At 42.0% G+C, this 27,996-nt stretch overlaps 1 protein-coding gene across 5 annotated transcripts in view; it reads left to right on the top strand.

Moving 5' to 3' along the window:
* LOC146697568 (ral guanine nucleotide dissociation stimulator-like) overlaps positions 1–27,996 on the top strand; it is a 56,391-nt gene that overhangs the window by 24,645 nt on the left and 3,750 nt on the right. For 3 of the 5 annotated variants that reach the window (XM_085476358.1, XM_085476356.1, XM_085476357.1), the window contains exons 2-11: positions 21,364–21,668; positions 22,912–22,986; positions 23,930–24,123; positions 24,413–24,537; positions 24,671–24,886; positions 24,974–25,077; positions 25,148–25,232; positions 27,285–27,362; positions 27,736–27,822; positions 27,938–27,970. In XM_085476358.1, the coding sequence (XP_085332484.1) occupies positions 21,364–21,668; positions 22,912–22,986; positions 23,930–24,123; positions 24,413–24,537; positions 24,671–24,886; positions 24,974–25,077; positions 25,148–25,232; positions 27,285–27,362; positions 27,736–27,822; positions 27,938–27,970 (1,302 nt within the window). Of the gene's footprint in view, positions 1–1,382; positions 4,884–21,363; positions 21,669–22,911; positions 22,987–23,929; positions 24,124–24,412; positions 24,538–24,670; positions 24,887–24,973; positions 25,078–25,147; positions 25,233–27,284; positions 27,363–27,735; positions 27,823–27,937; positions 27,971–27,996 lie in introns of those variants that run through there. The other 2 variants (XM_085476355.1, XM_085476354.1) reach the window with 2 other exon arrangements.

Below are 27,996 nucleotides of genomic sequence, written 5' to 3'. Positions count from 1 at the left end.
GCTCTGTGCAGTTCTGCAGACCATGAATCAACAGCTGTGAACGCTGGTGTTTGTGTCACTGAAGTTGAATTTTACAGATTTAGCTGATTTCATTAGGAGGAGGGTTTTGAACATGAATCTTTATTTTTTTCTTGTATTAATCAGTTTATCGTGATTTATGGGCTTGTTATTTTCCTCTTGTTACATAACTCGATATCCAGTCTATGTCTGGCTCTCCCTTTGGCTTTTATTTGTTTCAGGTTTATTGTTCGTGAAGCACTGCAGGAAACATTGAGAGCCTGGCAGCAACCCAGGATAACCACCCAGCTTTAATGCCTTGCTAAATGGCCTCCTGACAGGAGGAATAAAGAACTTTCTGCACTGCTCAGTGTCAGCAGGACTAAAATAAGCCGCTGATGTCACTGCCCTAATTTTAATTTTACCCTCGTCGTGATGGGAATCTGTCTTTGGTTAGTGACGTTTGGATCTGCCCTCCTCACATACTTCTGTGAAACTTCTTCTGTAGGTCAGGGGGTGCAGTCTCTCAGTAAAAGCACGAGTGTTTCTGTGTGAGAAAATAAGAACGTAATGCAGGCTGTTAGCGTCACCGTCCTCGGGGAGCCGTAAAACATCAGCCAGGCCCGCAGCAGCAGCACAACAACATCCTCTGGTGTTGATTTCCAGCAGATGGAAAAAGAGCTTCAGTTAAATCGCAGCAGACTCAGAGTTGGCCGGCCCTCCAGGCTCTGTCAGATTTCTGGGATTCAGCCCATGTGGGTTATTTTGTAGGGCAGATATTAGTACCAGTGCTTGTTATTCTGTGACTTTCACTCTTTCTGCTGCTCTGTGCTCTGTGCAGATGAAACGGGGAATAGTCACGTCTTGCTCGACGCTATCTTTCAAACCGATCTACCATCCGGGTCAGGCTTTGTGTTCAACAGACTTTAGGATGTTTTTCAGGCTGTGTTTGCAGTATAGTTTTTGCTGCTCTGTTGTATCTTAATTGCCCCTTGGGGATAAATAAAGTCTCTCTGATTCTGATTAATGATAATAAATAAAGCCTCGTGTTTCTGTTGCAGCCTGGCAGAAAAGCACTGGACAGGCCACCGAGGATCTGGGAATAAATTGGTACTAAAATCTTTAAAACAATATGAAAAGTGTGGATATTTAAACATTTAAATAATTGGAAATTTCTATCTTTTTTAGACAAAAACTTTAATAAAAAGCTTTCAAATAAACATCTTGGAGATTTGTGATAAGTGAAACAGCAACAGCCACATTTTATCATATAGCCTGCACGATCAGATGCAGCATGCAGAGCTTTTTATGAGGTCACAGAGCCTCATATGGACTCATATGGTTTGATTATTGATTATTATTTGCAATCAAGGATACTTGTGATTTGTCCAATTATAAAGGAATGAAGTCCATCCATGCATCCTCTTTCTTCCAGTCTGTCGAAGGACTAACACACAGAAACACACAGCCATTTCGAATCACCAGTAATCATAACCCCAATGCATGTCTTCAGACTGTGAGGGGAAGCAGAGAGAAAACCTGCAGAACTCCACACAGAAAGCCCCAGCTGTCCCGAGGATTCAAACCCAGGACTTTCATGCTGTGAGGGGACAAAGTTAACCACTGTTTTGCCCAAGAGGTACAAGAAATGAAGTGAAATGAAACCAAAACCTTTCTTCAAACACTTAAAACATGTTATATCAGGAAACCTGCTTTTACAGGACCTGGCTCATTGGTGTGGTGACAATAATGGAAATATGTCTGGAAATATCTCCTTTCCCACTTCTAATCACTAGACTGTAATCTTCCACAGTGAACCATGGCTGTCTTGATTTATTGGAAACTTAAATCTGTATAAACCTTTAGAAAGCCGTGTTGCTCCCTCACTCGTCTTCTTCATGTCGGGCAGCTGCAGATTTCTGAGTTATGATGCGCAGCCGCTTGGCGAGGACAGGTCGGCGAGGTCGGACGTGCTTGTGGTTGCATTCAGCTTCAGCTGGTGCGGCAGATGTTTTCCTTAAATGTTCTAAAATGCTTTCACACCTGTCAGAGCCTTGGCGTGGAAAAGCAGTGGGTTGTTTCAAAAAAATCCAAAAAGAAAAACATGTGAATGAAAATTAAGGTTTAATAATGTAACAGTTAGGTAATGGTTTTGTTCTGCTGTTTAAAGCAGGCTGCGGTGAATTGAAAAGATTTGTTCTCACTGTGATTGGAGACGTTTGTTCCTGACACTGACCAGTAGGAGGCGGTGTTAGACGTCTTCAGGTTCTTTCTCTGAAGTCTTAGCCTAAAATTCCCCCAAGATGCATTTGTTGAACCACAACACAAACTAATTCAGTTTACTAACAGGGACTTCCTGATGGTGCTTTCAGGTGCTTTCTGACTGTTAAAGTCAGGTTGTTTGTTTTCATGGTGAGCAGCAGTGCTTTGACAAGGTGTGTGCAGGATAACATTGTATAACATTGAGATCTTTGTGTTGAGGTGGTTCCATTGAGGATTTTGTTTCATTTGCTCCTAATTGTTTGCAGCTGAAAAGTTTGGTCAGTGAGCTATTTCGATATTAATCTGTAATTTAGCTCATTTATTTTGGAAAAATTATTCTTTTCTATCTTTTCAGCTGAGGACCTGCTGATTTTCCCTGTTGTATTTTCTAAGTATAGTAAGATCAGACAGGATGTGTTTATTCTAAAAGTTGGCAAAGAATTACAGCAGCTTATGACAAAACAGCTTAAACAGACTAGAAAAAGTACAGTGACAAAGCCAAATAGATCAGTTGGGTAAAATTTACAAAAATGGAAAAAAATCTAATAAGTAAAATTTAAAAAGCAAAGTAAGTGAAGATCTAAATAAAAATAATATAATATAGTACTTGTGTAAAGTAAAAGCTCAGTACATTTGATTAATCAAAATAAAATGGAATAAAAATGTCTTAAACGCTAAAATGTAAGTTGAAAAATGCAGATTTTAGATACACAAAATTAGACTTTTTCCCCATTTAAATACATACTTATTTATCATCTTTCCACAAATATGTTTAAAACTCAAATCAGTCACCTAAAAAAGACCAAAAAAAACCCCAAAACCCTAAATAATTATATTTAAATGATGTCTTTATAGAGCTATAATCTCAGTAAAACTGCTGAAGTGTGACTTAGACTTTTATAACGAGTTAACACACTCACAGGTAATTAGTTTTTTTTATTAATGCATAATCAATCTTTGGAAAACTAAGTGAAAAGCAGAAAGTTGCCCTTTCGAAAGGTGTTAGAGGAGCATGTACTGGTTTAAACTCTACGCCACCTTTAAGCTGTGCTTCAGTGTAACAGTGGAGGATCAGGTGGGGGAAGCGTGTTTGCTGAGCTGCTCTGGGCTCACGGTAAAAGTGTAACTCCAGCAGACTCCACTGTTTTCTTTTCCCACACAGTCCTCCTGCCACAGTGAAGGCACAAACAGCGCCATCATTTCCCAGAGACATGAGTAAGAGCGGGGGAGTAAGTGCTGCCTTCAGGGACGTCTCGCAGACTCCCGTTTCATACATAACAACTTTATAGTGTGCTTGTGTCGCCCAGGTTACTATAGTTACCTTAATTTAGGTGTGATAAAATAAAATGTGGGAAACTTGAAATTAAAGTTAAAAGCAAATATAAACTTTTGTAAGTAAATGAAATTATTTTGTGACCTTAGAAAACTAATCACAATAAAATTACAATGCAGATTAAATAGCATTACTTCTAGTTTGTTAATCTGAATGATGAGGCTTTGGGGAATGTGCTTATTGAGATAATAGGCTGTCTGCACATCTGTGAGTCCACTGCCGTAACAAACTGTGTTTCTATTGTAATACTCATTCTAATTTTGGTCAGGACTCCCTTGAAAAAGAGGTCTTTGATCTCAACGGGACATTCCTGGTTAAATAAAGGTTAAATAAAAATAAAAATAAAAATTTTGTCCCTGATAGAGAATCTCCAGATTATAATATTTAAGAAAAATAAAAACCCAACAAAAAAACACAAACTAAAGCTAGGGCTGAAACTAATAAATATTTAAGTAAAAAAATGTCCAACAATGAAAAAATTACCTGAAATGACCAAACTCACTTTGTAAACTAACTGGAAAAAAGAAAAAGAAAAACTATTATAATTGGATTAAAAAATAACAACAACAACCGTAGAGTGTTAGTTTGTTTTTGTTTTGTTTTAGCACAAAGTAAAAGTCTGATATGGTGACGACCGTTATAAACATTAAAGTATGGTTAACAGCATTTCATTACATCTATGTAAATAAAAAATAACTAAATGAAAAGAAGTAGTTTGTTCCTTTTCCATGAAAAGTACGTGTTAGATGTTTAACAGAAATTTTGCAAAGTTGTATTCACGTTAATGTAATTAAAGTTTTAACTTCTTCTTTTTTTTAAGTATAATGCGCGGGATTAAATACAAGACAAAACTTGTAACGTAATTTTCGCTAAAGCCATCCTGTGCGTTTGGTTTATCCGACAGCCCTGAAGGCACCGGTTGGTGGGGGCGGGGTTTAGAAAAGCCCCGGTGTGAGTCAGGGCCGTGATAAACTGTACTGAGAGAGGCGATGATCACACAGAAGCGTTAGTCTCAGGCGGCAGCGGCAGTGTGTGTCTGTGGGACTCCTAAAAAACATTAGAAATGTCAGCGCGGGGGTGTGACTGAACTCTGCGGGCATCCATGGTCTATTTCCCGGGGATGCAAGCCGAGGCGCGTAGCGTCAAGCCGGGCCAGCTGCTCGAGATGTTTGACTCTTCGTGGAGGGTGCGGAACATTTGGGACGGCGTGAGGCTAGAGGTGGTCGAAGACCGCAGCCCGGTGGTCCTGCACAGCTTCACCCACCTGGACCCTGACCTGCCGCTGGTGGAGGTGAGGAGGGTGAGGAGGAGGGTGAGGAGGCAAGGAGAGGTCCGTTAGCTGATGCGGTTTGCTGTGTTGTCATGAAGGAGGGTGATCGGGCGGATCCAAACAGGTTTTCAGGCTTCAGGGTGGCGATTCTGGAGGAATAACACAACACTTGTGCTCTTAAAGAAACATTTTCTTACCGTTAAAATAGAGATTTATGATGTTTCTCCTGTATCTCCACGTATTTCAAAGCTTTATCTACTTTTATGCCCATAAAACATGTTTAAATTTGCGTTAAATAAGCTTACATTCAACTTGGTGAGTCACCCAGGTGATGCAATGTGCCATAAACGCTCTAATCCTGTATTTTTAAGCCTTGTAAACGGATTATTAGTATAAAGCTGTTGATTGGCTGCAGCTTACAGTGTTAATACAGCCTCATAACAAACATAACAATACAGGGAAATCTAATATGACGCTGCGGTGCTGCTTGGCAGGAGAGTACAGTTACAGGATGACTTGCTTTTTCATGTTGTTATTGAAGCTTTCAGCCCTGTGGTTATCACCCCTCCCTCCCTCTGATTCTCTTTGATACTGAAACCCTCCTGTGCAGGTGTCGCTGAGTCAAACCTCACAAATGCTATGAAATATCTGCATGTTTCATACTGAGAGTGGTCGTTCTGTTTGTTTTTTACAGAACGATGCTTTCTGCATCGGTCGCTTGTACTTCTAGGGGTTTTTCCACATGTGCGGGCATACATTGAATCAATCGTGTGATTTACAGTTTCACTGGTTGTTACAGGAAGTAGTGGCCTGTTACTGCAGCAACATGATTCATTGATGGGTCAACAAAGTCACCCAACAAAGGAGCGAAGTTAAGATTTTGTTTTTGGTTCTGATCTAATTTAACAGACAGATATAAATCCATTTAGTTAGTTGTATCATGTTTAGGAAGCTCCACTGCAGTTCTAAATGTGGCCATGATTACTGTAATTACAGATTAATCTGTAGATTACCCCATTACCCCAGCTGTTTGAGTCATTGTTTCGTTGTTAGAATAGCTGTCATAATAAAGATTACACATGGCTTCTTTTGTCCAATCAGCAATCTGAAGCAGAAATACTTTAGTGTAATTTCACAGAAAGCCGAAGAAACAAGCGGGTTTTCAGATATAGAAGCTGCAGCCAGCGAATCAGATGCTTTTACATGTTCAGGTCACGATCAAAGTGAATCTAAAAGTAAAAGCACACACGCAGCAGAATGACTTTAGAGTGTTTTACATCCAAAACACCCTCCGAGGGAACCGTGAGCCTCTGAGTTCTGGGTTGGGCCTCCGTGGATCGGTCCAGGTTTAATTGAGTGGATGCTTGATTAAATTGGGGTCTTTGGATCCCCGCTGTAGTGGTGACGTCATTGTCTGCATTCACTTATTACTTGTGCTCTGATATGTCTGCATCACTGGAGCCGTTAAATCTTAAGCAGCTGTTATTTTTACTGAAATGAAAACAAGAAAAACAGCATATTTCTACCATTAAAAGATGACAGCATCTCACATTATTCATCATTTATTAATTTGTATTGTGTTTTCACTACATATTACTAACAAACAGACCTGTAACAGCTGCTGAGGTGTTTGTGTGGTGTGTATTTACATTTCTAGGCGGGCTAAAGAGTAGATTTAACACATTAATGTTAACCCTCTGTGGTCTAAGTCAGCATAAGCAATAAAACCAACTCTTCACTATGCTGGCCCTAGTTTTTAGAGGTTGGGTTGATCACTTAGACCTCAGATGGACAATCAAGAATCACTCTTGTTTGTGTTCCCGTGGAGTTGAATTGTGATGCTAGTAGAGCTCAAATCATAGCCTGTACATGAAAGATGGACATAGCCACTAGTTGGCACTACAGATGTTAGTTGATTAAACAAATTATTCTTATTTCATTGAAGTACAACAGCAGTTTCCTGCTAGTTCAACAATGTTAGGACGCCACTGGCTGGTGCTCCTGTAACTTCAGTCTCTGTCACGTTTCTTTGAGCCAGCGTGGTTCTGCAGGACTTCTGCAGGAAGCTATGTGTGACCACATTCATGTTTTTGTTAATGAGGTTTTAAAGCCTCAGAGTGAACTTTTTTGCTGTCACCATCTTGCTGGTTTGAGATGAGATGGAACAAACTAATGAGATTGATGCTTTATGGTTTTTGAGTCTGTGTGGCAGTTTAAGTTATACAATTTTAAAAGATGTAAAACTAACGATTGATACCACAAACTCATCAGGAAAGCGTTTGCTAGGGTCATAGGTCAAGTGAGCAGCAGGGGTCTTTATTCATAAAGAATCTGACTAGTCTGTGCAACTAGAAAAGTCTCCCCCTGCTGGCCATTAGAGAGAATGCAGGTTAAATGCTTCACTCTTCAAACACATGGAGGGTTATTTTATTCTTTAGTAAACTAAACCGAAACATGTTAACATGTTTGACTTTAGAAGACTGAACACACTACAAACCCAATTGTGCCAAAGTTTTAATGCTGTGTAAAATGATATATTTATGATATGCTTTCTGTGTTCTGTTGTGAATTAAATAGAGGTTTATGGGTATGCAAATATTTTCTTTGCTCTGCAAATTTAGAGTAGTTAATAACAGGAAATTGTCCCTGCTGTATATGAAGATCACGTGTGTTTTGCTTCTCTATCACTACACTGTTTTCATATCTCTAACTGTCATGTTCCCCCCGCCTCGCTGTCCTCTTTAAACCCAGCCTCATAGATATGGTTTCATTGCTATCTATAGAAATTGCCTTTGTTCTGGATTAAATAAACGTTTTCCAGCCTTGTGCTCCATACATCTCGAACATTCGATCACATAAGGAGGGCAGGATGAGTAATCATATTTATTGGTCTTAAACGGAGCCAAGGATTGGATGGCAGTGTCACCATGGAGACCATGTATTCCAGTCTGTGTACCTGGATTACATGTTCTCTTCTTTTTACTTTTCGGTGTCTTCGGTCAGACTGGACTGGTATCAGAGGTTCATTATTAAACCCCCCCCCATTTGCCTCAGTGTGCCCCTGCTGGTCTCCCGTCCCCTGCTAACCTGTTCTGCTTCGTCCCTTTGCTCTAATCTAATCCTCTGCTCTAACACAATTACCTAATCCCCCTCCTGCGGAGGCTGAGGGGTTTCCTCCACAATTGCTGCCTTTATTCCCCTCCTGCTGCACATGAATGTTATTTGATGCTGAGGTTGTGTTGCAGCATGAGGGGGTCACTGGGGCTAATGTGGTGCTGCCGGCGGTCAGATTGAGCTATTTGTTGATCCCTCTGACTCCGTGTAACCAGCAACATCAGCCTCAATGCACTGTATCGTATAGCTGAGAGGATCGAGTGGCTTTGAAATGGAGGTGTGCCACGAGATGAAGTTACTGCAGTGTGAGGCTAATAACAAAGTGATGCTGTGCTGTGTCACGGCTGGATGATTGTTTTGGGCGATTAATGGGCATTTTGGTTCTTTGTAAAATCGGATTTGTTATAACAAAGGCACAAAAATGATGCATGCCTGCTTAAATTTGAAGTTGAAGCTGATGTGCTTGACCAAGTTACATTTATCGACCTATTTCTACAACATTTTGTATCTTTCTGCAGGAACTGACCCACTGATATGGCAAGGTTGATGGAATTGCTTTTTTTCTACCCTATAATAAAACAGTTGCACTCATGCAGAGTTTTTTTTTCCTGGCTCAAAATGGGCCTCTGAGGGGTGACTGTGCATACAACCACAACTCGTCCACGTGTAACTGAAGAGGATAGTCTTTGTTAACCTCAGTTAGCAGAGGGTTTCTTGTTATTTTTTTGCCATTTGATTGGTACAAATGTATTGCATTAAGAGTTAAGCGGTCTCTCTGTGTAACAGTGTGTACTTTGGCTGTTTGTGCATCGTGCTTTGTTTCTTCTTTTTCTTTACCAGCTTTGTTTGACTTTATGTAACCGTGTTTTTGCTTCTTCTTTTTTTTTTTCAACCCTGTATAATCTAATTTTCACAGGAGCCAAGAAGCCCTCTTGGCCACAGATGCAATAAGCCAAACGGTATACAACAGTGCATTCAAGCTAAAAATAGTCATAATTACCAACGATGCAGTCCGTTAGCAAATCAGCAGGATCAGGGGCCGAACCTTTCATAAAACTCTGCTGAACAAAGACTGCTGCTTATCGAGCCCGTCTCAAGAGAAACAGTGAGCACTTTGAACTGTCAGCTCATTCAATTACAAATCAGTTTGCAGAGAACATCAGAGAAGCAGCGAAGCAACTCCCAGAGCAATTGGTTCAAGGGACTCTGTTCACCTTTGTGCTTAAAGGATCTGATTCGGTTTAGGAAGGAAGGAAGTGCAGGGACTTTTTCATAGATCATTCCCCTTAGTGTTTAGTGAATGTTCTCCATGTTATTGCAGCACCAGCTATCAACATATTTTAAAAAAAAAATAAAATCTGGGATTTCCGTCTATTAACCAAAAATATCCCCTAACTTTAGAACAAAGCAGGGAAATTGGAATTCCAAGCTTAATTAAGGGGGTATTCAAAGGAAGAAAAACAATGCCATTTACCTTGGACAGTGTTCAGCACGACGTTGTCATTGTTTCCCTACAGGAGCAACAGAAAATATGTTTTATTTTTACTTAAAAAGGCTGCTGCTGCTGACACGTGGTGCAGTAAACAGAACAACACAGAACTGAACCGATGTGTCGATCGGACTGATAATCAATCAAATATCAGATCAGTCCATCCCTAATAGACACACACCTCCAGTCGTCCATCTTGTTGTGTTTGTAGTTGTTGCTATGCCAGTCGCACCGTAACCGCGTGAATGCAAACAGACAGAAAGCCCTTGACAGTGAGGGTAACCCCTCAGTGGGCAGCTACCCTCGGGGAGTACTTAGGAGTCTTTAGTTTTAGAAGCGCAGAGTGACGGCGAACTGAGAGACTCCGAGCTGCTGAAACATTTTCCATGAACTTCGTTCTTTCTGTCATCATCTGATTGTCCTCGGAGCTAACAGTGACTCAGCCTTGCTTGTGAGCAGTCCCAGATGTATGTTATGATACTGCAGCGCAGCACCGGTTAGCCCCACATGGAAGAAATGATCTCAAACACAATCAGAATAAACCAAAAACTGGACAGTGCACAATGCTGGATTACGGTTTCCTCTGTGCATGTCTCATTGTCTAATTATATCCACATGACCCGGATTTACAGTGAAGAAAAAGTGACTTCAGTCAGCTTTCTCTGGCCTGAGTCACGGGGATGCCATTTATGATGTGCTCTTATTTAAGATAAGCCCCGACAGCCGGAACTTTGGTTAAGTGTCGCTGTGAGAATCAGGAGCCGGACCGTCCGACTCGGCACAGAGGAGCTTTTGTTTCTGGGTTCATTTTGAAGAGAGAAAGTCGAGTGGCTGAGGGCTGGATCGCAGCAGCAGACAGAAACTGGAATGTGAAGGCCAGACGCCTGGAAAAATACTCGGTTCTCCAACTTTGCTCAAATTGCCTGATTCTGCACTTGCTGTCTGTCTGCTGCAGCATGTTTATCTAAACCTGGAGAAAAACTTTGACATCAATATAATCTTTGCGGAAACAATATTGCGTTGCTTTATTTTGGTAGGCGTTAGAACATACAGAGGGAAAAATGAGCCGGCTGGCTGGTGTCCCCCTGTAGGCTTTAAAACTTGTGAGTTCATGTTTGGATTTAGGTGAAGTTTATTTTAAGACACAAAGCAGTTACAACCCTGTCGCATTTAAAGCAGCTATTTTGTTTTACTGAGCGAGTTACAAAGTGGGTCAGAGCAGGAGAGAAGGTTCTGGAGGGATTTGATTTAATTCGGCAGGATTAACTGGGAGCAGAGGGGGAGGATGGAGGTCTTTAATGCGCTGTGCGTGGACACAGCTCAGAGGTTTTGCTTGTAAGAAGTAACGTTTAAACCTCCTGCGGGACAAAATGATCAAAGTTCTCGTTATCACTTGAGAATTAATTGGGATTTCCGTCACGCTGGTTTTGTAGCCTAACAACATGTTTCTGGTGGATCGCTGCTGGTATTAGTTACCTGACCGTAACTCTTTTATGAGGTTGTGAAGAGTCACAGAGGATGGTTTTTCTTCTTCTTCTCTTCCACAGGTTTCAGCCGTGCTGAAAGATTATCATTAGAAAAAAAGTGACTGTGATAGTAACAGGAAAACCTCCAGCATAAGCTAGTGAGCAGACCTTGAGTCAATGCTATTTGCATCAGCAGGGAACTTCACGATACAGACTTGAAGTCTGGGAATGCAAAATTACTGAAATCTTTTGTTATATCCTTCAAAATATATTTTAGATTTTAGCGCAGATGTCCTCTGACTCCCAGAGTGTAAAGCAAGAAATCCTAACTGCAGGTTGTCTTAAAAAATAAAACGTTGCTTGTTCTGGAGCCTTCCCACGTATCAGACAGTCCTCATCAGCAGAACGAGCTTGCTCAATGGAAATGTCAGCGTTTAAACTTTCCACGACACCAAACGTCTGCATAGATATGTGCAAAAGCTCCAGAGTCAACAACAGAGTGGACTTTGAGTCGGGCTTGTCTGACTCAGGGTGACATAAATGACTGAATCCAAGTCGTGTTGATATTTGAGGAGTTTTACAGTCAAATTTAATTAGCATTTAATTTGCATCAACGATGATTTATGGATATGAAAATCAGCCCTGTTTGAACGGGATCAGCATAAGAGGCTCATTTTCCCAATTAAACTGTGAGTGTGATTGATAATGGCAACGCTAAAATGAGCAAGCCAGCTTGGCTCGGTTAATACCTTTCTCTCTCACATGGGCAGAAATGTCCTAAGCCGAGGGTTAAATCAAGGTCTTATTTTAGTTTTTATAGAAAAAAAATAAATTTGAGTGAAATTAGTAGAAAGTATAATTCAAAAAACATGAAAGAAAATAAACTCCATCCTCCATCGTTTGCTGATCCACAGTCACTGCCGTCACTTTGAATCTTCTTTGACACTGTAAACAAGCCAACTTAATAAAAACAAAATCTGATTACAGGAAATGTAGATTGAGGTCATCTCCTAAATCTAAGCAGAAGTTCTGTGACCCACGGCTGGTCTGTCAAATTAATTTCTCTCCAAAGTCAGCTTTTGGACAGCAGAAGCACAGGGATAAAAATAGACCGTTTGTGTTGTTGTTAGTTTGGGAAAGAAATGATGGAGAAACTGCTGGAATAAAGGTAATTTGGAAGTAAGGGGGCGTGTCTTTATGTATTTTTGTTTTATTGATAAGAAGAAGTTTTGTTTTATGATTTTAGCTCCTTTTTTGTTCACTAATACTTGTGACTTAAATTTATATTATCTAAATATTTATCGGGTGATACATCCCAGTGTCATCTCTCATTTTCTCTCTGCTGCCAACAGCTGAAAGTTATTTGAATATCTACCTGCTGCACTGGATGGGAACTGAAGTCTTTGGTCGCCTCGTGACTTTGCCAGCACCTGGTTACATTTATTGTCTTATCCAAGAAAGTATCTGCATGTCTACCTGCTGTAGTGTTCATGGTGCTTTATTAAAACTAAAACATCAGCTCTTGGACAAATTATTTTAAAGAGAAGTTGGAAATTATATTGTATGTTTGCATTTGCGTCCCGACACTTTAGCTGTTCAGAAGCATCAGTGGGAGATGAGTAATGACTTTGGCGCATAAACCAGCCTTCTGCTCGCAGAGACCCCCTCAGTGCCTCAGTGTTTACCAGCTAAAGAGCTCGGCTACACCCTCCTCCCCTCTTCTGTGTCTTACCCCGCTTCCAAATGATCTCACCGCCTTTCAGCATTCATTGTTAGCGAGGGGAAGTCACCGGCTTGTGCCGTGGAGTTGAAATGGACGCGTTGCCTTTGTTCAGCTGTTGATTGTTTTTGGGGGAGGGGGCAGGTTTTCTCTTGAGAGTTTCTCTTGATCTGCATTTAGACTTTGCCTCAGAGGGGATTTCTAATGGTCACTTTCGAAGCAGGTGTGTTTGCTGTTGATGAGCCCTGTAGCTTCACTCCTCCGAACACACTCCCAGAGGGCTCTTTGGCCTTGGGGGGGATTTGGCGCAGCCCCAAGGTTTACTTCAGCCCTTATGTTTATTTTAGCCTGTTCCTGTGCCAGTTAGCTGTATTTATAAAGCCTATACACTATCAGATAGAAAGGAGGTTTGTTATTTGAGATAAACCTTTTTCTTTTTTTAAATTTTGGGATGTGATTGTCTTTTCGAACTAATGAAAAGGTCAGCCGGCTGCTGTGAAGAGGCTGGGAGTTGATGCTGATGCTCTCGACTCTTCTAACTTTTAATTTCAATAGAGAATCGTTCCTGTTTATGTCTGCTTGGGTCATTAGAAGTGTGGCCATTGTTTTTGGTAGTGCTAAGAGCTTTGTTAACAAAGGTTATGTTTATGATCAGGAGACATAAAAACTTGTTGGGAAGCAGGAAAATTATGATCCAAAGCTTGTTACCTCATGGTATGCCTTTCTCAGTTAGAATGTTATGGTTGTTTTATAAACTAATTAGCATTAGTGATGTTTGCTATGAAATTAGACTAGTTGCAGAGTCTAAAAACACAGAATCCCTTTAGAAAATGTTTAATACTGATCACACTTGAAATCCACAGATTTAATTAGACAAATAAACATTTATTGTATATTTTCAGAGCTATATGAAACCTTTAATTGAATCGTGTTTTAAATGTTGCTGAAATGTTTGGGCTATGTATAATGTTGAAAACATACACAGTGTGAGATGAGTAAAGATAGCAGCTTTGAAATGTCTGTTTGAGTATTTATGCACATCTAGGGCTGTGCTATATGACCAAAATCTCATATCCCGATATAAGACATCTATCGTCCCGATAACGATATAAATCACAAAAATGTAACATTTTCTGTAAATTCTATGAATCTCGGACAGCTCGTCTTGCGGGAAATGTTTCCAGCTGCGCGTCATGTAGCTGGAGTGTTTTAACCGAAGCATGAAGCTATACATTTTTAGACATAAGTTGTAAACGCCGCCGTTTTCTTTGTGAGTATTTATTACACGGTGTGCTGCAGGGAAAAGCCTGTTCTAACGTTTGAGTCAAAGGTTTATTTTTTTAGCACCTGACGGCTCTTTTTTACTTCTCATCCGTAAATAATCTGCTCTTTCACGTGATTCAGTTTATTTTGAAAAGTCTCAACAGGATCTTGAGCTTTATTGTGAAAGGTTTATGTGGAACATAAACAAGCGGACACGCGATGCTGTTACCGTCGTTGTTGCTAACGACAACGCATAAAAACAGGCGCTTGTCCGTCCATAGTGTGGTTATATAAAATATAAGAGAAAGAGAGAACTTTGAGAAATTAATATAGCCACTACAGTGACCGATGAAAAAATATTGCCGTAAACAGTTTATTTTGCGACACCACAAAACAAACGATAGCGTGAAATGAAACGATAGACTTTTTATATCGTCATCTGATATTTATCGTTATATCGAACAGCTCTATGCACATCCCTAATTAACATGAACACACACAGCTGAGTGCATACATTTGTGTGTGTGTTTTACGTTATTAAATCATGAAAAGCTACACGATCCTTCATGATCAGTCATACTTACCTAGCTGCCATGGCAGGTGCAGGAAGGAGCTAGTCACCTCGTCCTGCTGAAGATAGAATTTAGCACCAATTGTCGCCTCCTTGTTTTTCCTTCACCCTTTGATAGATGACTGTGCATGTAAGTATATCTGGTCCACATGTAGTTAAGGCAGTTGTTACACCCCGGCCTAGGCAACCGGGGTGCAACGTAGAAAAACAAAGATAAGGAAAATAAAAATAAGGTAAAAACACACGAAAAAAAAAACTAATACGGGTTTCCACAAAATCATCCCAAAACGAAAATATCGACCACTATATCTTTAAAGCAAAATATGATATTTATTTATATCTCAACACAAGGCGCCAAACTATTTACAACGGGGGGGAAGAAGATCGCGACCATGACATACAGAAACACAGGGCTTAAATACATGGAGGGAGCAATCAGGGAATGGACAACAGGAGGGAAACACAGCTGGGGCAAATCAGAACTGACGAGACAGGGAAACGTAAACTGAACACACTAAAATAACAACAGACCTTCAAAATAAAGTAGGAAACACATAACAGTCACGCAAAAACAATACAATACCAACGCCAAATCGTAACATACCCCGGAGGAGCACCTAGACACTCAAATCCACACATAATTACGGTCACAGTCGTAACACCCCCTTACCCAAGAATTAACATTAACCCCAAAACGTTTAATTCAAGGAGACAGTGCTCTAGACAGGGTGTCAGCCAATACGTTACCCTTCCCTTTCTTGTAACTGATCTCCAAGTTAAAATCTTGCAACAACAAGGACCAGCGCATAAGTCTTTGATTGGAGTTGCACATTTGGGAAAGGAACACCAGTGGGTTGTGATCGGTAAACACCCGCACAGGCAGCACACTTGACCCAGCATAGACCTAACATACCCCCCACCCAAAAAAACAAACATTTAAAACATACAACCCCAACGAAAAAAATATTTGTTCCATGTCCAGCCCATACGGCACCGGCCACCGTCCCGCAGGCGACGCTGATGACTGGACAGGTCCTCCAGTGGAAACGGAAAACCGGAGCGGGCCCTCGGACCCCCCAGCAAAGACAGACCAGCAGCTCACAAGCTGCAAAAAACAGACACGCAGCCCACCAGCTGCACACACGGACACGCAGCCCACCAGCTGCAGAAGGCTGGAGCGGTCCCTCGGATCCTCCAGCGAAGACAAACGAAGCTGATGAAGGCTGGAGCGGTCCCTCGGACACTCCAGCGAAGACGGATGAAGGCTGGAGCGGTCCCACGGACCCTCCAGCAGACGACGAAGGCTGGGGCGGTCCCTCGGATCCTCCAGCGAAGGCGGATGAAGGCTGGAGCGGTCCCACGGACCCTCCAGCAGACGACGAAGGCTGAGGCGGTCCCTCGGACCCTCCAGCGGAGGCAGATGAAACTGATGGAGGCTGGAGCGGTCCCCCTGACCCTCCAGCAGACGACGAAGGCTGAGGCGGTCCCTCGGACCCCCCAGCGAAGGCAAATGAAGACTGAAGCGGTCCCACGGACCCTCCAGCAGAGGCAGATGAAACTGATGGAGGCTGGAGCGGTCCCCCTGACCCTCCAGCAGACGACGAAGGCTGGAGTGGTCCCACGGACCCTCCAGCGAAGGCGGATGAAGGCTGGAGCGGTCCCACGGACCCTCCAGCGAAGACAGACGGCGGCTGAAGCGGTCCCTCCCTCGGACCCTCCAGCAACGGCAAACGGCTGAAGCGGCCCTCGGACCCCACAGTGACTGGACGAGCCCCCATATGTTACACCCCGGCCTAGGCAACCGGGGTGCAACGTAGAAAAACAAAGATAAGGAAAATAAAAATAAGGTAAAAACACACGAAAAAAAAAACTAATACGGGTTTCCACAAAATCATCCCAAAACGAAAATATCGACCACTATATCTTTAAAGCAAAATATGATATTTATTTATATCTCAACACAAGGCGCCAAACTATTTACAACGGGGGGGAAGAAGATCGCGACCATGACATACAGAAACACAGGGCTTAAATACATGGAGGGAGCAATCAGGGAATGGACAACAGGAGGGAAACACAGCTGGGGCAAATCAGAACTGACGAGACAGGGAAACGTAAACTGAACACACTAAAATAACAACAGACCTTCAAAATAAAGTAGGAAACACATAACAGTCACGCAAAAACAATACAATACCAACGCCAAATCGTAACATACCCGGAGGAGCACCTAGACACTCAAATCCACACATAATTACGGTCACAGTCGTAACACAGTGCAAGAGTCTGTGCTGCCTTTTTAATAGAAAATACGTGAACTTTCCTGAATTGACTGTGTAATCAATAAAAACTTTTCTCATTTGGTTTACTTTTTTAAAAATTAGAATCCTGGTGATTTTCCTTTTTGGATGGAGTCATGCAGGAGTAACCCTTAAAGTCACTCAAGGTGTTTGTGCCTAATCCTGATGCAGTCAGAAGCTCTTCTCCATCTATATTTACAGATTAAATAAAGTTTTACTCAAAGAAAATCTTGAAACTCTGCAGCCTTCTTGGTAATAGCCGTGAGAGAGCCTTTACTTTCAGCTTGGGTCATTTTGTCAGTGGTAATAAGTTTATAATCTAAGTTTATGTTTTGGATCAGGGTAGAAGATAACCTCAAAATCTGTCATGGAAACAAAAACAAACACCAGAGTTTTTTGGAAGCAGGAAGACAGGGACTCAAAATGGTTGAAAACATCCATCACGAATGCTGGTTTGACCTCCTTATTTAAAAGTACAAGTTTAAAAACTACCCAGCAACTAAAAACTGTTAAAAGTCTTTGACCAAAGTGCCTCCTTGGGTATTCTTGGCCAGCAGGAATCCTTAAAAACGACCCTTAGCAGCTGGACAAGCCTCTTTTGTTTCAGCCCTCTGTAAATCTACTAGGATTTTGCTTTGGTACATTCGTGCGGTAAGATTACCATTTAATGTGAGGGCTGAGCCGACTCCTGTACTGGAACACCGGGCAACAGTCAGGCCAAAGGAAGCCAAGGAAAAAAACCCACTGTGTTTAATATAAACCAGTTTGTTTGAGCATTAAAACAAGTCTAAAACAAGGATTATGTGGCTTAATTTTCCTTTTCCTTCCTTCTGGAAACGTATCCTCCCTGCCTCGTGACTCTGTCCTGACACTTTTACTCGCCTCACATTCCTCCAGCCCACTTTGCATTCATGGTCATTCACAGCCAGGACGGTGTAGGTGAATGTAGAGTGTGGAGGAGGCTGTTTCTAGATGCCAGACATTTCCTGTGGACCCTTCTGTAGTTGTGTCATTTATATTGTTGTCAGTGTAACTGATTCAGAGCAGTGTTCGAGGAATATTATTCAGCTCAGATGCTCCAGATTATATTTACAATTATATCAGTTCTTTCTTAAAATGATAGCAGCATCATCATCACTGTCTGTTACTTGTAGACAGCCACTTCACTTTGAATATGTTTTAATCACTGCAAAGATTTTCTTGTAAAACAAAGGATGACCTAGCAAAAAACGTTTGGGAGCCACTGGGTTAGGGTATGTTCATGCTTTGGAAAATGTGATTGAGAGCATACATTTTGGACTTTTAACTGTATTTTCATAAGCTTTACAGCTTTTTTACAGAGAGAGAAATATATGGTACATGTTCTGTGCATTAGCCACCTTGTCCTGCTTTGTGATCAAAGTGGGCTAAACAATGAAAGAAAGCTGTGTTAAAGGGAGGATGATCTTTAAAAGAGAAGAGCTAAAATGGCTTATTTCAGACAGGAAGGTCCAGCATGAGGTGATCAAGGATTATTATGAATGTCGACTCAGAGAAATAAGCAGAATAGGTTCTGTTTAAACTATAAAATCTGTATGCCATATTAATAAGCATCAAGTTATTTCCCAGAATTGACTATGCCTGAACATCGTGACACATCAGGATAAAAGAAATAATTTGTATAATTCACTTTGAACATCTTGTAGTTTTCAGTGGAAACACTAAGAGACTAAATTTGCATCGCTATGTTCAGGAGAGCTGCCGGTAAATTAAAAATAACCAAAACCCCTTCCTCTGCTGTAATGACTGTGACGCAGTTTGTTTAGTTTTGTTTTTAACCACAGTGGGTAAATTGGATTCTATAAATAAAAGTAATCAGTGCTTCTGGTTCAGTGTGATTTCTATAATTAACATCTAACTGTGACCCTGCTTTGTCTGGCGTGTCATTAATTGTTTATAGCAGGGATTTTAAAACGCGGTGTGGTGTTGATTTTATTGATGAAACACTGAGTCAGGCTGAAGGAATGCGAGGAAAAGATAAATGTAAGTGAAACGAAAAGGGCTGCTTCTGGATTTATGAGATTTTATGAGAAACCCCCCACTGAATGTCTTATCAGTGCTTTTGAGCTGTTACATCAGTAAACGATGCTGATTAAGTCAAACTGCAACTGAACCTGATTTGAAATAAACTTTTTTTCTCATTTTATTTACAAGGAGAGTGATCGAGCCCAAATGTTCAAACTGTAAAACTGTTTTCAGTTTAAGAGGAAAACTGAAAACGCTGTCACCTGCTTCATGGCTCTCGTAGGAAAACACCCCAGTTTTCAGACTGAAGACTAAATCTCTTATGGCAAAAGCAGAGTCACCTCTAGATTTAAGCCTCAGTTTTAAAACTGGCTGAGCTCCGAGATGGTTCACAAGGTGTTCAACATATCAGCTGTGCAGCTGAGACCCAGACGAGTCACTGAGACGAGCATTTCTGTCCGTTTTCACTGGAGAAACCTTCAAATGAACTTTAAGATTTCATTTTCACCGACATTTTGAGTCTAGATTCAGCTTCTAGTCATGTTGAAATAGACAGTGGTGTTTCACACTTGGTAGTTTCCTCTGTTGAAGCCATTTGGAGATGGCATTGAACTCCCCTTTTTAGAGCATCAGCCTCTCACTTATTTTTCTACTAGCACGGACTGTTTGGTTTGCACGGCAACACTTACGGGAACATGAATAGGAGCATTATTCTGGGAATCGATTCGCCCGATAGAGCGAGGAGCTGCCCTTGAGCGCTGCATTTTTCGGGCCGGAGGTGATGGTGGCGCGGCCTCTGCGGTTTGGCTGATAAGAGCCGCTCCTGCTGTTGAGCCTCTCAGCTGCAGCTGTGCCTCGGCCATTATATCCAGCAGGATTTACAGCAGTCCAGGGGTTGTCTCCTCTCTTTATCTGTCACATACACCCTCCCTCAGCTGTCAGGGTCTCTTCAGGGTTACTGAAGGTCACCTTCTGTGTACAGGACTCTTGTTTATTGGGCAGAGGTTAGATATCCCAGTTAAAGCCAGTTTGATTTGAGTCTTTTTTCTGCGTTTATGAAAACATTGTTGGTTATCAAGTGTGTGAAATGGCATCGCCTTCTGTCCATAATCTGTTTGTTAGTAGGCTGGTTCTGACATAACACTAAATGATTGGGCTGCAGCTCACGGTTATGCTCATTGTTTTTTGGCCATTAACTGTTACTGTTTCACTCCATACACGTAAAATAGTGAAAAATATCACAGTTTCTCCCAATTTAGTCTTTGTATTATTACTCAGAGAATGTTAGCTGTTTGTTGACATTTAATTACAGCTCCAAACGGTGCTGAGCGTCTCTCAGCCCCGAGCTGAGATGCTGGAAATGGACTTGAATGACTAATTCTCTGAGGATCCACGATAAGTGGCCGTGACAGACGACTGTGGCACTGCATGCCATTCCTCCATAGTGATTCACACCACCGTGGCTCTTCCTGTTAGGTTTTAATATGTTCATCTTTCTTGGCCCCTCAAACAGCTAATGTTTATTTTACAGTGGTGTTTCCCCACTCACAGACAGTCCAGGTATATTTGGTTGTTCAATTTAGCATTTTAGAAAAATTATCCAACCGTGATCAAGTTTCTAGAAAACTAGAAAAAAGTGCTTCTTGCTCTTATTTTGAAAATGAACTCATCTAATTATGTTCTCATCTTTATTGCTTGGGAGCTGATCTTTGCTTACATGTTTAAGTCATCCTCCAAAGGTCCATTTAGGTCAATTAAATTCAAGAGGCAGACATCCTTATTGCTGATATCTCTAAAACTGGGCAAGCTAGATGGGGAAACAGCACTGCAGGCCAGCTGAAGAACTATCCCAGTGCATGTTGCATTGTAGGCAGCTAAGCTAGAGTTTGGTGTTTTCAAGGAAATTGGTGTTAAAGATCTAATTTTACTCATAAGCCGTCAGAGGTAACACTTTTGTTTCTGTTGTGTAACCACGAGCGGTGCTGATGAGGCATCAGGTGAAGTGGAATTCGTATCCTTACTTTATGATGATCCCCGTCAGCATCACAGTTCATGGTTTGTTTCATCTTCGTTTTTCATGTTGAGGAGAAAACAACAACAAACTGTTGTGGGTGGTGACCTGCAGCGGCCCACAGAGCCCTCATTCAGGCAACAAGCAGCTTGTGTTAATTCCCCGTTTGGGTAAATGCAGGCTGCAGCCTGTATTGTCGACCCAGTTATCCAGCAAGCTCTGTTTGGTAACAAGCTATTGTTTGTTTGTGCACGCACATGATTCACGAAGTATGACTCAGAGAGAGGGACCGAGCAGAAAGGAGAGGGCCAGGTCACACAGATGGTCATAATTAAAGGGTTTAGTCCCAGAATTAGATGCCGGACATTTTTAACTCCACGTTCTGCACGGTAAAGATGGCTGCTCCTCTCAGCCTTCAGCTCCCTCTAATCTGGTCCCTTAAACACTTATTTGAAGCGCTTGTTCCAGCATGAAGAAACCGCCGTGGATCCTGGGACAAAATTTCACCCAAACGAAGTCGACAGTTGGAGTAAAATGTTTTGTTTTCCTTGTCTGCCTCTCAGAGCTCGACGCAGGAGATCGGCGAGGAGGCCGAGGAGGACGCCATCTTCACCATCACACTGAGGAAGGTGCAGCTTCACCAGTCGGCCAGCAAAGGGCAGCGATGGCTGGGCGTGGACACGGACTCCGCCCTGAGCCTCTACGAAACCTGCAAGGTGCGGACCATCAAGGCCGGCACTCTGGAGAGGCTGGTGGAGTACATGGTGTCGGCGTTCAAGGGCAAAGACTCCACCTACGTCACCATCTTCCTCTGTACCTACCGATCCTTCGCCACCACCAAGCAGGTGCTCGATCTCCTGCTCAACAGGTACGGTGACACCAGACGACACACCGGGTGGAAAAGCAGATTTGTGCTTTTTCCAGACTTTTCTGATTTAAATTCTTAATCAGAAATGAATGTGAATACATTAGAAGTTGTGTTTAAGTACAAAATTTAGACACTTTACTTGAATATTTTTGTTTTGTGACACATAATCATGCTCAGATCCATTATTATAAAACAAACAGAGAAAAAAATTCAGTATATCAGAAGATTAAAATAGCAGATTTACTTAGAAATAAATTCTCCAAATTACAAGAAACAAGGGAATATTTCTTAAGATTATAAAGGACCAAAAGTGCCAAAATGATCACACTGTAAATGAACCCCATCATGCCTACACACTGTATACAGAGGACTGACGTAACATTAATTAACAGACTTATAAATTACTAGAATTTCTCTCAAAAAAGCTGAACCTGGTACCCCGAGTGATATCATGGTTAATTCAGCTGTTCAATGCAAAATTATCCAAAAGGCACCAACAGCACACACAGCTGAATATTTCAGTTAAGTGAGTCGAATTAACAGAGATAAGGCCCGGGACAACCGCCTGCGCCTGGACACCTGTCAATCAAAAGGACCACACCCCTGAAAAGCCAATAAAACAAAATGTGTCCACCCAGCAGTTGTGATGAAGGGAAAAACCGCACATACACAGCAGATTTGTAGTAAATGTGTTCGTTTGTGCTGTGAAGTTGTATTTTTTTAAACGGCCATCGTGCACTTAGTGGATGGACCCTGCGCAGTGGTCAGAGGTCTACAACTACGACTAGTTTTACTACTCCTGTGCTTTTGCTACAATTGTTTTACTGCAAAGCAAAATGTAGTAAAAAATAAATATGATACAATAATAAAACTGCAATAAAAAATAAAAAGATGCCGATGACAGTAAGGCTCAATGAGTTTAGCAGTATCACCGTATGTGACCCACATGCTGAAGGCTACTGCAGGGGCGTGGGTTCAAGTTTGCCTCAGGACATTTTCTGAGTGTTTCATGTTTTTCTGTTCAGAATAATTTTAAATATTGCTCAGTATTACAAAACACTGTTACTAATGCCCCTGTGCTTTTAAAATGTTTAGCTTATTAGGGACAACAACAAAAGAGAGAGAGAGAGCCATCAAACCTTGACATGAAAACTCAGACTGAAGCTTCTTTCTTTTTTGGTTGTTTTGTTCATTAGTTTGGTTCATAAAATGAAACTGGTGTTTTTTTTCTTTCTGTTTTTAGGTATGCCAAGCTCCAAAATGTGCCTGCAGCCACAGCACACAGAGTCTCCCAGGACGACTGCACAGAGCTGAGAAAGTAAGCGTGCTGCGACCTTCAGTGTCGAGCTTCCAACATTAATCACAGAGTACATTCACAGCACCGAGCCTCAACCCCCCTCCTCCCCGGCTTAAAGGGATCCTTTTCTTCCCCGTGGCTGGATACCTGTCAGACTGAGGGGGCTGTTTGGGTTCAGGCAGCCCTAAAAATGTGATAAATCACAGAAAAATAAACAACTTATTCATTTTCTTATTCTCTTTTAAAAGAGCTTTAGTTAAATCCTTAAAGTCAAGACAGTGTTTTCTGAGAAATGCTCCCATTGACTTCAGGTAGCTGTTGTTTTAAACTTCATGGAAACATTGTGCAGTTTTAATTTTTTTCTAAATAAATGAGATATCTTCAGATACTCAAATCCGCGCACTGGGAACATGATTTCATGAGTAAAAACCACCTCCTCCATCTTGTAGCCATGTAGTGACCCTGAATGCATTTTATGATAATGCATTATGCATTATTTGCATCATCCTTATATCCTGAATGAAGGCTGTATTACTCAAAGGTCCCATTGTTTCAAATCTAAGCCAAAATAAAGCTGTATTAAACTAAGTGGAGGGTCATTCATGTTAATGACATCGAGCTTTAAGCAGTAGAGGCTCTTTTAGGGTTTCAAGATGGCTCATTAATTCAGTAAAACAGGGCTTTTTTTTTTTTTTACTCTTGTGTAACAGAAACCATATTTGTTTAGATTTAGTTTGAATCACAAGAATGGAAATAACAAAGGATGGAAAAACAACCTGACCATAAGAGTCACCAGTTCAGATAAACACTAACATACTGTAGTAGATAATTCTCTCAAGCGCACCTTAAAATTGAAAATGTGAGAATGTCTTTCTATAAATTTTGTTTTTCTACTTTCATATTGTTGCTTTGTGGGTTTCCTAAGGAGGCTCTTTTCTTATATTTTATTTCCTGTGTGTTTCAGCACTGTTTCGTCCATCCTGGGCGCGTGGCTGGACCAGTACTCTGAGGACTTCTGGAGCCCTCCCAACTACGAGTGTCTACATCAGCTCCTCGCTTACCTTCACCTCCACTTCCCTGGCTCGGACCTGGAGCGCCGTGCCCGCAACCTGCTGGCCCACTTCCACCGAAGACAGCAGTGTGAGCCTGATCCTGATGGTATGAAGGCAGGACAAGAGAGGGACACCAGAGCAGGCAGGGACTCCTTTAACATATCAGAATGGTGGTCCCACAGTAATAAAAACCTGAAGTGTTAGAATAAACCAGTTGAAGGCTGTGCACATTTCAGGTGGCTCTAGATGTTCAGTTTCAGTTCAAACGCTGAGATATTTGTTGCTGTAAAGAACAAAGAAAGTGTTGGCTCAGAAAAAGTGCAGGAGCTGTGTTAAGGTTGAGCTCGGGTGGAGTCAGCTGTGTGAAAAATATATATTTTTTTTATTCTCTTTAGGGGAACACATCGGCTGCCCTTTTGCTACGCAGGAAGAGAGCGGCTTTGAGGATGAGCTTCCTGCTTTCAGTTTCCTGTCGTTTGACCCCATCATGGTGGCAGAGCAGTTCACGCTCATGGACGCGGTGAGAATCTTTCCTGTCCCTTTCAGCACAGTTACCTGGTGGTGTTGATTCTTAAGATCGTATCTGCACCGCCTCTCTTTAAATTAGAAATAAGTATCGATTTTAACTCCCCTCTTTCTCTGCGTCCATTCAGGATCTGTTCAAGAAGGTGGTTCCCTACCACTGCCTGGGGGGGATTTGGTCTCAGCGGGATAAGAAAGGTAAGGAGCACCTGGCTCCCACCATCAGAGCCACCGTGGCCCAATTCAACTCTGTCACCAACTGTGTCATCACCACCTGCCTGAGCAACCCGGCACTGAAGCCCAACCAGAGAGCCCGTCTGCTGGAGAGGTGGATAGAAGTTGCCCGGGTGAGACTTCTGGTTTGCTGAGCTCATGTGCTCCTGGGACTGACGGCCGTTTTGGTTTGTTTCTGACTGAACGATTGCTGTTTTCAGGAGTGTCGAATACTAAAGAACTTCTCCTCGTTGCGAGCCATCCTCTCCGCCCTGCAGTGCAACGCAATCCACCGCCTAAAGAGGACCTGGGAGGAAGTGTCACGGTAGGTTTCGTGCCCGCCTGCAGGCTCTGCAGAGTGATTGTTGTGCGCTGACCTCTTTGTCCGCCTACAGGGAAAGTTTCCGAACCTTCCGCGAGCTGTCCGAGATCTTCTCTGACGACAACAATTACTCCCTGAGCCGAGAGCTGCTGGTGAAGGTGAGTCACAGCAACAGATGTAAACATAACACTGAGGGGGTGCACAGTGAAAACGGAGGAGGTGTATTTAGCCGCTGAAGGAAAAGCCATCTTCACAATAATACGCAGACAAATCCGTTTATGAGTTACATAACAGTAACACGTGGCAGCTGAGCAGGCGGCGGGAGGATGCACGGCTAGGTGACCCTTTACTGTCAGTATCCTTCCTCACAACAGCTGCAGCCAAGCTTCCTGCACATCAGAGCACCTTGTTCTGTTACTTTTGGACAACAGGATCCATATACGATGTCCAGGGTGGGCTCTGTGCAGCTGACAGGTTGCTGTCATCATTAGTGCGATATAGTGGGTTTAATGCAGAGACCTGTTGACACCGTCAGAGTGTTTTGCTCGTATTGACGCATTCAGTGGAAGGTCAGCAGGAGCTGATTCATAAATTCAAGATATTTGAGTGAGCAGGAAATGAGATGACAGATCAACAGGCTGCACATGCTTTCCGCTGCTCGTCTTTACTCTTTGACTTTACTACACAAGCTTTGCATGATTCACAGGTCAAAATAATGATTATTTTTCTTGCACTGGGGCTTTGCATTCGTCCTCTGTCTGAAACAAGCTGTTTTAATTCCTCCGCCTTTTACACCAACTCGCTTTTGAGTGGCTGCTGCTTGTAAACAGAAGGTCTGAAGAGCAGTAGGGATGTTTGGCTTTTATCGCACAAGAAACTTAGACTGAAACAGGACTTAGTTGCACTTATGCTGCAGCGCTGTCCTTACAATCAACAAGTTTTTAAGTTGTCACATTCTGACATTTGCACGCTCATAAAGACTGCTCAATTTTTAGGAAAAAGCTCATAATCATTGTAAATAATTGCAATCACCTATTTTTAACCTGAGAAGTTTTCTGATGTAATGCTGAGTTAGTTAACACCCGCGGCGTCCGCTGAGGGAATCCCTGCTGACGTCACAGGGAGGAACCCTTTGGCAGGTGTAGATAACGGCTCCAATATGTGAAAGCAGACCTCAGGGCGTCGCCTCTGTCTATCTGCTCGGGACAGGCCGCGTTGACTCGACTCAGTTGGCTCGAGTTGCACGAAGCTCCGGAGGCCTCCGGGCATTACATCACTCTGAGGAATGCGCAAGGAACGGCAAGGAGGTGGATTTTCTCCCAGTTTTTACTTTGAGGTCGTGCAGATGTTTTATTTTTTATTTCAGAACAGGTTTTAAAGATCTAATCTGCTGTAACACATAAACGAAGTATATGAAGTTTAAAAAGCTTTTGGAGAAAAACATCCTTGAAGGGAGGTTCCTGGTTAAAAATCGCTAATGACAGGAATGAAATAGTTATAGTGTTTCTAAAGCTTGGAGAATGTGTCAGGTTGGAGTTGAGTTGAGTTGGCTTGTAAGATGTGCGTCATTTCTCATTCCTGGATTGCACGTCCTCGACTCCTCTCCCTGGTCTCAGTTCCTCCCACGAGAGATACAAGCGGAGGAGGCGAAGACGAGGCATGAGGAAGAAGGAGTCGAGGCGGAATGAGACGTCCTCGCTTCAGAGCCTCATTTTAAAGCGATGTCACTGAAGACCACATTTGAAACACCTGCATCTTAAATGTTATAGCTCGACTACAGCTATGTTCAAAGTTGCCTAACATTATATTTTAGAAAAGACCAAAACTGAGCATTTTGATCTGGGTCAGTCAGAATGATTATTTTTCTTTCAGTTTATATATGTTTTATTGTTTAGTGTGTTATCTGTCATTTTGTGGTTTTGGGAAACGCACAACAAAAATTAATCTAACTGTATTACAGGAGAAATGTGTGTATTCAGAAGTCGTTTAAAGGAAGACAATATGGGATAAACTGTGTCTGATGTTGAATTATGTAGCACAGGGATGTTTGTTGTGGGGACGTTTGTTTTTCTGCAGAAGTGAGTGAGCAAAACTCACTTATTGCGCCTTGGTGGAAGGAGGGTTGGGTATTTTTAGTGTTTGGCCTCTATTTTGCACATTTGTGATTTTTAGCATCCAGAAAAACTTATCATGTGTTGTTTATTCTGCAGGAGGGCACCTCCAAGTTTGCAACTTTAGAAATCAACCCTAAACGCGCTCAGAGGAGACACCAGCAGCAGAGAGACCTGGTGAGACCACATGCTATCTGCTTGATGCTTTTCCACCAAAGCACTGCTTCAGGCGCTGAGTCAGCCTCCATTTACTTATTTTTCTTATGCTAACAGGCACATCTGCTGCAACCAGTACTCTATATCAAATCCACTTAAGGAGTACAATCACATTTTGAATGGGGGATTGGCAGCTGCTCTTCAAATTTAGCTTTCTGGAAGTTTTCTTACAAATTTCAACAAGCAGTGATTAGCCTAAACTCCTGCAGATTGCAGGACTACTTACTGATGAAAATCAAATTTTTCCTGCAGCACTGGTTTAAATAACGTTGTTCTAGAGAAATGGTTACTTGCACTCTAAATGCATGTTCATCTCCACGTGTTCCGTAAACAGGGGGTGATGCAGGGGACGATCCCTTACCTGGGGACTTTCTTGACGGACCTGGTGATGATGGACACTGCCATGAAGGATTACACTGAGGTCAGACGTCAGATGGGAGTCGTTACTGTGATGATTTTTGGATTTTAAACCCTCTTCCTGGGTTTGTATTTTTTATTTTCTATCACTGCTAATAATTTCTTTTCTTCTTTTTCAGGGTGGTCTGATTAACTTCGAGAAGAGAAGAAAGGTGAATTATTTCTTTTTGTTTGTTTG

Source organism: Copadichromis virginalis, linkage group LG12 (assembly GCF_057382275.1).
Source record: "Copadichromis virginalis isolate Kocher_CV1m ecotype Utaka linkage group LG12, C_Virginalis_male_GT1.1, whole genome shotgun sequence".
Lineage (NCBI taxonomy): Eukaryota > Metazoa > Chordata > Actinopteri > Cichliformes > Cichlidae > Copadichromis > Copadichromis virginalis.
Note: the sequence above shows the minus strand (reverse complement) of the source record. Positions and strands in the feature narration are given on the sequence as shown.